Raw genomic sequence first — 10,957 nt, 5'->3', positions numbered from 1 at the left:
GAGAAGGATCGTCTATTCAGTGTGGAACATTTTCTTCTCATTGAAGCCAGTGTGAAACCTTAGTATTCTGGGTTAAAGATACATATTAGAGACATGGCATTGTGTCAAATCTATTTCAGGACAAGATTATAAATGAGCACAGGAACTGAATGGAAATCTCAAAAAAGCAATTTTTGGAACCAAAACCAAGAATAAAGAGTAATTGAAGTATCTATCTCCTCCATCCCAGCTACCTTAAATCTCTCGAGCAAGTTACTATAAACATGTTTTGTTAATAAAAAAAATTAACATTTGAATGACTGATGCAATGACAAATAGTTTGATGGAAGACAGATGGGCAACACATTTTGGTAATTTAGAAAAGCCATGCACAAATTGTTTTGTAAATCAATGACAGCTCAGAATAGCCTCTCAGAAACTGTATTTTAAAGCTTCAAATTTGAAAGCATTAAAGGGGATTTCAAGTGCCATACCTGTTTCCCCTCTACTCCAAGCATTTAAGAACACCATTAGACAAAACAAAAACACTACCATTCAGAATGTCACCAGGTATTGATCTCACACTCCAGTCCTCTTATTTGACAGAATATTCAGTGCTGGTAAAACATGGGTGGTAACGGAATGTTCTGGAGCAGCTCTTTAATGCCACAGGATACACCCAGGGTGGGTTGACACCCAGGACAGATCAAAAGGCTTGATGTATACTGGACCTTCGTCTGGTTCATTTGCCTTTGCCTGCAGATTAAGATTGGCCATGTGGGAAAATCATCCATAATATTGGAAGTGGAGGACTGTTCGGTTGCATGGTTGAAACAAGGACGTTCCACCTATACCACCAATTATCTGAGCCTGCAAAAGGCGTTTCATTTGACAACAGACACAACTTCTGTGAGAGATAATGGGAAAGTTCTCAGCTCACACCCATGCTGAGCAATCTTTTTATGAAAGGTGAGAGAAATGTCCTCAGTGAAAAACAAATGGCAAGTCTGAAGTCGCTAAGCTTATTTAAAGCATACCAGCCTGATCAAATGGACTCAGGACAGACACCAGGAATTCCCCTGCTCAGAGCAGGTTCCCCATTCATTCCCACTGCAGGAGTGGATTTACATACATGTTTGCTTTGTCACAAGGATTGCCATCTTCCATTAAAGTGGATGAGGATTCCAGGTGCCCAAGATATTATTGTGGGTGCACATCTCAGGGCTCTGATAGATTTGGAAAAGAAATATTGAAGTCTGATACTGTCCTCTTTATCTCAGATCAAAATGATCTGGGCAACAGCTACTCTGTGTAGCACCACCAAGAACGTAACTGGTCTAAATCCATGATTTTAGGGAATCAACTTGCACCCAACATTTGCTGCATTATATATACAATATCATCTTGGTTTGCCCATAGGAAAGAGAAGAGCTACAGTTACAAACTGCCCAATGGAAGAGTGCTGTGTAATTCCAAACCTTGTACATTTTTTTATGAAGGAAAGTTGGGCCAAGAGAATTATTCTGTCTTTTTCTCAAGTGATGATCTAAACCAATTTATTTCAGCAGAATTTCAAACTGAAACAGAACATGCTGGAACCCTTTGGACAGCACTAAGGCAGGTTCCATATACTGGGTTGCTTTTTAATGAAACAGGTGAGAAGATACATGATAAGCTCTAAAGTGTACTATTCTGTCAAATAGGAGACTTCAGTCACATCATGCTGGTCATATACTTATAGAGGTCACAGAAAGGAAAGAAAATCCCATCAGAATTGTTGGCCAAAGTTGAACATGAAGCAGGTTATACCTACCTTTGTGACAACCACCACACAGCCAAAAAAATTTCTGATATTGGCCTGGTTTGCATGTAACACTAAACCAAATGATAGCTTAGCAAGAATGAGAAAGCACGCAAGTGCCCAGAAGGAAAACTGTGGCCGCTTTGCTCTTTCTCCAGCCGTGCTGCTGCTGCTGCATTACCCAGAGATAAGCTATGGTTGGACTCAGTCTTATGTGAGCACCTGCCCCCTTGGTTTGTCTCGCTTCCAACAAACCATGACATGTAACCAAAGTTTGTTCTTGGTTTACTATTTGTGGTGTGCCGGAAGTGAGACAAACCATAAGCTGTGTTCACATGTCACTCTAAGTCAAACCATGGCTTAGCTCTGGATATTGCAGCGGTAGCAAGACCAGAGGAGGAGGAGCAAACTGGCTATGATTTTCTTCAGGGTATCCGTACACTTGCTCACCTGTGCAAACCATGGTTTGGCTTGGCGCTCTGTGTAAAACAACCCTATTCGCTTGCTAGTGGGTGTTCTTACTGAATGAAGAATTTAGTTCTAAGTATGTCGTCTCTCTATTAAGTCACTTCCCAACATTCCATCATTCCACTGCATTCCATCATTCCACTGCATTCTCATGTGACCAGGAAACAGAACCCGCAATGGGGTTATGTAGATAAAGGAGCAGAGAGACTATGCAGACAGGAGCGGGCTTGATCCTCAATGCCTGGCGTCACCAAGAGTGGATGTCACTCCCACTCCAAATTGACACATCAAATGCAACTCTTTAACCCCCCCCTCGAGGGAATGACAACTACTTACTGCTATGTGGAAGAAAACACTTTATTCAAAGCTTCTAGCCTTGTCACTAGCTGGCCAAACTATCACTGACAGGTGGTACCTACAGGAGGGTGTAAGCATGTCTCTCCTCTGTGTGTTGAATGACAGAGATAAACTATACTCTCACGCCAAGTAACCTTGCAACAGGCCCTCCTTCCATAAACACACCAGCCAGCCAAAATGGCGGGCTTGCTGTTAGCAGAGAGTAACAAAGAAGTAGGAATACACTTAATTCAAGCAACCACTAGAGGGGAAAAAAAGTGTCAGACCAATCAGAAGCTCCTCCTGTTTTAAAAATGTCTAGTAAAACTTTTTAATATATATATATATATATATATATATATATATATATATATATATATATATATATATATATATATATATATATATATATATATATATATCTCATGCTGGCTTTCCATACAAAGCAAGATCAGTTATTTTTTTTAAAAAATTGGACTTGTAACAGTTCCCATGATACGGAACAATGGCATTTAACAAAAGCTTGAGACGGAGCAACGGACACCTGGGTTAACAACATGAACGTTGTAAAACAGACACACCCAACAACCTGAAACAGGAAACACAGTGGTGGAGAGAACAGTCAGCATTGGGAAGGATAATCAGTTGGTAGTATAAGCTCCCCAACTACTAAAAAAATAACCACACCAAGGATACAGCAGCCATTTACCTTATTATGGCCACAGGTAAAGCCCTATAGGTGTTTTTGTGTCTCCTAAAAGCAGCCCTTGAGAATGGGATTCCACTGCCTTGGGTTGCATCCCCAAACGGGCCATGGTGCAGGACACACCGGAGCATCCTCCAACTGAAAAAGCATCTCTGTTGTTTCCATATCAGCAGAAAGAAACACTGCTGTCCTCCTCTCTGATTGTGATTCAGTTGCAAAGAAGTCCTCTCAGCAGATGCTTCAAAACAGAGGTAGCTAACCTGCGGCCCTCTAGATGTTACTGAACTATAACTCCCACCAGCCTTTGTCCATGCTGGCTGGGGCTGATGTGAATTGTAGTTCTGCAATATCTGGAAGACAGCAAGTTAGCCATTTCTGTTAAAGAGTTCTTTCAAGGAACCTCTAAGAGGAGAAATATGGCTTTCTCAATTTGGCTTTAAGTGGCGGCAAGCTGTGATATCATTCAGGTGTTTAAAGAAACTCGACTGCAATAGGGTTTTTTTCTACCCCCCAAATATATCTCCCTATATTTGTCACATTGTTTCCCCCCCCTTTCAGCAGGAGGATGTAACTGCAGACAATATCTGCAGATTCTACAATTGCTGGATATCACATGCTCGTCAAATATATTTAACTGGACTCTGATGGATATGCAGCTTAAAAAAATAGGTATCTATATCTGAAGGATCATTTAGCACTGATTTCTGAATGGCACATAGTGTTGGAGGAAGTAGAAAAGGCCTGACAATTGAAAAACGGTAATTTTGGACTGCTTTCGTTCTGTCAAGTTTTTTTCTAATTAAACGTATAAAAGTTCTGTTCCATATTGTTTAAAATACTGGTTTTTAACACTGCCAATGAACAACAAAAAAAAAAGACCCCAAAACAAAACCCCAGAACTTTCTTTTTACATTTACAGAAGCAGCTCTATCTCAGGGGAGACAATACAACCTTTGCATAACTAGAATCAGACATTGCACTATGATTAGTGTGCAGACAGACACTGAACAAACAAGGGACAGAAGCTTTTGGATTCCACAAACTGATTTCTAATTTGTGAATGCACGATTGCTAAATCAGGAGAATAAAACACGACAGCGATCAGATTTTAAGGAAAAGGACATGCAAACAAGAGGAAAAAAACATACTGATATATGCACACAAGAAAAAGAAGCCAAGTGGAGTTCCACGAGACTCCAGCACACACACAAAGGTTGGCATGAGCAGAAGCTACTCTGTTGTGTTCACTGGCAAACACTCAGATTGTCTGTTGATACTGCAAAGAACAGGGGAGCTCTGCCCCCTGGGTAGCTTCATATGTATGAGAAAGCCACTCTAGGCACATGGCAGCTGCTGGATGAGAGAGAAGATGTCACAAGAAAAATTCAACAAGTTTTCAGGACAAAATAATACAAAGACGCCTCACTTTTTGCTCCCTATTGAAAGCACTTCCAAAAACAAAACAAAAAGACAAATACTGATCTTTTTAAGATCCCAAAAAGGGCCTACAAGGAGTATTTCCTGCCTTTTGTTAGACATCTATAGCTGCTGGCTCGTCGTGTTCCAGTTTATAAGAGAACCGTCGGCAGCAAAGGCAATTGAGAGAAATTCCACACCTGTTGACTCGAGTCGGGCTGCATCTTCCCATTATTCGTTCCAACATTCTTCTAAGAGACGAGCATGCTGTTTCTCCATCTGAGAAGCAACACATGGAGTCCAAGCAGTTGATACCTGTACTTGTCTCAGTAAGCTGAGGGTGCAGGTAGGGAAAACAAAAGGGAGATTAGTATTTCAGCAGCTGAGTTTTGATTGTTTTTGGACTATTACATGTCACAAATCTTTCTTTTAAACAAAAAAAGCAACAGAAATCTTATGAGCGTGAATGTGATATATTCTAGCTAATATGCATCCTTTTTGTAGATCATGTAAACATGTTGGGCGGTTCAATTTAATAAGCACTACAAGAGTTACAGCAGTGATGGTGTCATTTAAAATCTGCCCACCTTATCATTTGTATGAGCACTTGGACTAGGACGTCTGGGGTCCAGACTTACCCAACTGCTATGCTCCCCCAAGCTATGTCTGCTTTCTCTTTAGGTTTTATTAGCCTAGACCAGCTCATACACTCGTCCCAATTCCTGATCCCCCGTCAGTACTACCCACAAGTAGCTTTGATTTGGCAACTTACTGACAATGTCTCATTGACCCCCATAGCGGGTCCAACTCAACATATGGGAATTGTTGCTACAGCTACGTAAATGAAGACAAATTCTAAAACAAAACTAGCAGGAATTCATTTTTCATTGACAATGCATGTTATCCTACCAACAATTGCTGGTACCATGACTATTTTACTGAGAATAAACCAAGTGGCATCCATTTTCCTAGGTAGCTTCAAGGTGTTAAGTCTGAGACGTTTAGTCTTATGCATAGTCTATGATGTGCCAAGATCGCTGTTTGGCATATCAGAGGAACATTTTCCAGATGCAAGTTGAGGGTGGCAATCATTTGCAAAATTAGTGGCCATGCCTCTGCCTCCTGGCCCTACAAAATCCACTTATGGCGGAGTTGCTGTATCACCAGCAGATGTGGAGTGGCAGAGAGAGAGATGTTTCAAATCGCTGCCGATTCCAATTGGAACCTTCCTGTGTGCGACTGTCTCTGTATGCCAGTGAGCTCCTTGGAGGAAGTGTGTGGTATATATTTAATGAAGAAAATAATGATAATTTCATCTTGAATTAGGGAGTTTGGTCAGAGAGAGCAGGGCAAGGAAAAAACAACATGTTTCTAGAAATAAAGTAATAACAGCCAATACCACAAAGGGTAAACAAACAGCAAGGCATTCAAGCTGAAATGAAGAAAAAGGTTATCTTTTCAGTTAGTATGAAACTGGCTAGTAGAAAGAAGGCACTGAGGACTTAAGAAAAAAGGTTAGTGAAGAAAAAAGCAACAGCTACATACATGATTATCTTAGCTGAAACCCGTATCAAACGCTTCAAGACTTCTTTGTGAGCTTCAAAAACACATTTTGGAAATGCCACCAAACAATGCAGTCGTAACCGAAATTTGTTTCTTTCAAGAGAGAAAGTATCTACTTGTTCAGTTTAATATCAACAACATTGAAGTGTGTAGGTTGCTGGCACTGGAAGTAACTGCTGGGAGCAGTTCATGTATTGGTGGTAATTTGTCATTTGGCTAAATCTATAGTTGGAAGACCCCACTGTATCATAGGAGAACCAGCATTTTTTAAATAGAGGATGATTCTCTTATTTGAATAATTACTTCTGTTTCTTGGGCACAATATCTTGGGTAGAGTTTCTCTTGCACAGCTGCATTTTGGTGGAGATGTAGGAGAAATCACTACTCAAATTAGCATATGGACGGGGGAGGGCACTGATTTGTCTCACTTGGCCTAGAAGCCTTGGTCTCCTAATTCCAAAAGCATGCTGTGTACCTTTCACATTTTGCAGAAATGTAGAAATAAAAACAGGCTCACTCAGCTCACATTAGCCCATGGTTTCAGCAAAGATAGCAGAGAAGAGATGTATCCCCCATAGAAGTTAGTATACGAGAAAAAGAATCAAATGCCCTACTGAAGAACCACATCCTGTGTGCAATTTCTAAGAGAGCTAAAGATGTTCTTGAGGTAAACAAGCACTCCACTTTTGGGATTAATAGTAGCCCTAATCAGGGACTCATCTGAACATATGAGGGCTTAAAATGGGGGTAAGTGGGGGAGGCACAGACACAAGCTCTATCTGCAGCACCATTGTGAAATGGGGCTCCTTCTTTAGACTCTCACACATCCAGTTTATCTGATGGGGACTTCTTTGCATGTTCATCTGTATGTGCACGAAAATCTCTGCCCCCCCCCCCGATTAGGATCCTTGTTAAATCAGGATTCCTGATTACAGGGAGGCTTCTGAGCATATTCAACCAAATGCACTTAGGAGATTTGAAGGCAGGGTTTGAACGTGCAACCCCTCCAAGCCTCATGCGTTCAGATAAATGCCTGAAACGCTCCCGAAACCTGTGGAGTTGATAGTTAGGACATGTACACACACTATGTGTGCAACAATAACTTTTATTATACCACCTTAAATTCTCCGAAAAATGATTTTTCCAGGTTGGAAACGGCCAATGTTGTTGCTGTTATCAAAATTGTATCCCCTGCACCTCTCAGGCATCTTATGTTTCTTTTCAGACAGCATTACTTTTTTTAAAAAAAGAAACACCTGAAGGTTAACATCATAAGCAGCATGCAGGTTTCTCTCAAAAATGGCCGTCTTTTTTGCAGATGAAATCATTCATTAAGAGAAATCTGCATACATTTTAAACAGACGGGGTCTTGGCTGTATGCTTATAATGAAGTTTCTCAAATTCACATGAGGGCATGGCCATTAATTGATCCAACAGGCAGAATCCCCTTTAGGATAGACAAAACATCACTGAAAGGACCCTTCTGTAATGCTCCCTTTACAAACTGCCTCTTCCCTATAGCATTACACATCAGCATGGTGAGAAGACAAAGAGGCTGAAGCAGATGGAAAACAGCCACTACACAGTTCTGCTAGCATTAGGGAAAACGCTGGAGGAGGAGCTTGCACAGTGCTACACAGAGAAGGTAGGTTCCAAAGCTTTTCTTACGCTTCCATTTGTATGATGCCTTGCACAAGCAGAACTTGGAATGAATGTTCACTTTTTTTGGCAAATGATAGCTATTAACATAGCCCTTTGGGGTGCAGAAACCTACCTTTGGACCTAATCCGTATATGTAGTCTTTAGAGAATTAGATGCATCCTTCAAGGTGACTTGATTAAACCAGAGTTTTAAGAAAAAGACACATGCAAACACACACCTGTGCCAGGCAGGTGCTATCATTAAGCAGGAGATATGGAAAGCTCAGTTCTCATCTTCTTCCATCAGCAGAAACAGTCTAAGTAACAGGAGTCCTGGGTGGGATTTATAGACTTTAATTCTGGGTTAGCCAACATGGTGCCCTCCAAATGATGTTGGACTACAAGGCCCGGTAGCCCCTGCTAACACGGTCAATGGGAGTTGTAGTCCAGGGACATTTGGAGGGCATGATGTTGTCCACGCTTGCCTTAATCGTTGACTCTGTCTCTTGCCAAGCCTTGCAAATCTCAATTTGCAGGCGAGGTATTCTTTCCACAAGCAGAAAGAGCAGTATGCAGAAGACAGCCCTTCCTTCTTAGTATGACTCAGGCCTTTCACAGAAGGGAAAGCGGAAAAAGCACTGGGGAAAAACTGACTGTGTCTTGTAATACACATATGAATCCACTACTATATGAACATAAAGCATTGCCAAGTGCAATACCTGTGAAGTCCCAAATGGCTACTGAATTGCTCCACCGCAGTTTGGTGGCACTGTCAATGTTGCACATAGGAGGCCCAGCCAGCAGGGATGTAGGTAGAAGTGTGTGAGACAGAGAGGGAGAGAAAGGGAGCTTTTGGAATGCCCCTGATGGCACTGGGCTTAAATGGGCATTGGGCCAACATATCAGGAGATCCTTTCATCCTTAGACATATATTATGAATCTGCTAAAGATCATGCAGTTAAAAATGGGAACATTTCTCTGCAGAGAGTGCAATTGCTGTGGCTGAGTCTAGCATTTGCCCACTTCAATTTCCAATAAGACCAGGGCTTTCGAGGAGTTGGAAGTACCTCTTAAACAGGTAATTAGGGCATGTTTGGGACCCACCCTATTTTCTGTGATGTTAGGATTTTAGCTGTTTTAAATCATTTGTTTTAAAATTGCTGCAACCTGCCCTGGGACCTTTGGTTGAAGGGCAGGTAATACATTCTAATAGTAATAATAATAATGTCTGCTTATTACCAAGGGTGATGTTTTAGAAACCTAAGAAGTTGCCTTCTACCGAGTCAGACCATTGGGTCCATCTAGCTCAGTACTGTCTACACTGACTGGCAGCAGCTCTCCAGGATTTCAGACAGAATTCTCTACCAGGCCTACCTGGAGATGCTGAGGATTCAACCTAGGACCCTCTGCGTGCAAAGCAGATGCTCTGTCATTGAGCCATGATGGTTTCTGGACTACTCATGAAGGAGATCCTAGTCAATCAGGCATCATGCGGCGACTGCAATAATGCCACTGTGAGCAAAAAAGAGGCTGTTTTTTGGGGGGTGGAGGCGGTGGCAATGTTCCCTGAATAAGCAAGCACTCCCATCTACCACCATGTCAACTGCCATTCACAACTGAAGCACAGAGTGCCCTCACTCTTGCATCAGAGTCATAACATTAACAATGGTTTGCATTATGCCTGTTTACCTAAAACAACTGCTATTGATTGCAGACTAGGATATGAAAACATGGCAAGTTTGCAAACCATGGTTTGTGTTAACTATGGTTAAGTGTTAGATCTGCACTGAGCAAACCATAGATAAGGAAGCTCTCCCGCCTTTGCAGGTTTTATGCTTGCAAGGCCATCTCCCTGAATATGCTCTTAGGCATGATTTGGTGAGGAAAGCCAAGCCACATCAGTATTTACATAGAACCTTAACCAACGGTAAGGCAAAACATGTTTAAGTGTTATGTCTGCACAAGGCCTTGAAGACAGATACGATTAACCAGCTGAAAAGTGAGATTTAAATGTGAGAGATCAAGGTCCAAATCTCAACTCAATTGCAAAAACTCACATATGGCCCAAGGGACATGCCTACTCATCAGACCAAAAGCTACCTGGAAAAAATGTTCCAGAATTGTAATTATTTTGTAACTTTGGAGGAAAGGGCAGCACAAATGAATTGTTTGCTTTATCTATAGAGAAGCATTTCCATACTTTCAAATGCTTTTCTAGATCAAAGCAGAAGATAGGGCTGCCTTTAGGTTTACCTGTAAACACCTTCCTGAACAAAAATGTTTTGGTGTGGTTACTAAAACTATGCTTCTGCACATAATCCGATTTTATTCAGCCAATATGACAATTCTCTTTAGAACCACCATTTCAGTAGTATTCCTAACTGCTCTGTAAATTAATATTGTTACCAGGGTCTGTTCCTCTGGTGCAAGAGGTGCTGCAGCACAGAAGATGCCTTGATGGAGAAGAAATGACTTCTGCACATGGGAGGATGTGGAACAGATTTTATTAGAGGTTGAGAAACGCTTCTGTCATGGAAGAAAGACTGAACTGAATTGCTCTGAAAATGCAGGCTCCAGTTTAAGATTTCAGCCAGCGCTCAGGGACTGTGTTCCACACCTAAGACCACTGGCAGGCAGAAGGTAAAGATTAGCAACTACTGTGGGTGATTTCTAAAAGGTCTGCACGGATTGCCAATTCTCAACTAATGAACACAATAGCAACAAAATGCCTCTCCCCCCCCTACCCAAATTATTTTGCTAACATGAAAAAAGGGGGAGGGTTAAACTAGGAGAGGGCTTTTGTGTGGAAGGACTATGAGCACAGTTCATCATTTTGGGTACTCAGAACAAACTGCTGAGCTCAGCATTCTTTCATTTGAAAGTGTACATCTTTTGCTCCTGGGGGCAATTAGATCTCAGGGTTGCAGTAAAAAGCAGCAACGTCAAAGTAGACCCTGCAAGCCAGAAGTCTTGCTTGACAGCTTGATTTCACTTCTGCCCTCTTTCTTCATCCCACTCCCATACCTATGAATAAAGGTCCTGCCAAAA

General features: G+C 41.6%; 1 protein-coding gene across 4 annotated transcripts in view; it reads right to left on the bottom strand.

Moving 5' to 3' along the window:
- Window positions 1-10,957, bottom strand: part of ATP11B (ATPase phospholipid transporting 11B (putative)) — a 107,398-nt gene that overhangs the window by 5,839 nt on the left and 90,602 nt on the right. For 2 of the 4 annotated variants that reach the window (XM_061637399.1, XM_061637400.1), the window contains one exon: window positions 4,907-5,040. In XM_061637399.1, coding sequence (XP_061493383.1) covers window positions 4,907-5,040 — 134 coding nt within the window. Of the gene's footprint in view, window positions 1-2,987; window positions 5,041-10,957 lie in introns of those variants that run through there. The other 2 variants (XM_061637398.1, XM_061637401.1) reach the window with 2 other exon arrangements.

The sequence above is a fragment of the Rhineura floridana genome, chromosome 7 (assembly GCF_030035675.1).
Source record: "Rhineura floridana isolate rRhiFlo1 chromosome 7, rRhiFlo1.hap2, whole genome shotgun sequence".
NCBI classification, from domain to species: Eukaryota; Metazoa; Chordata; class Lepidosauria; order Squamata; family Rhineuridae; genus Rhineura; species Rhineura floridana.
The sequence above is the reverse complement of the archived record's forward strand: the minus strand, read 5'-3'. Positions and strand labels throughout refer to the sequence as shown.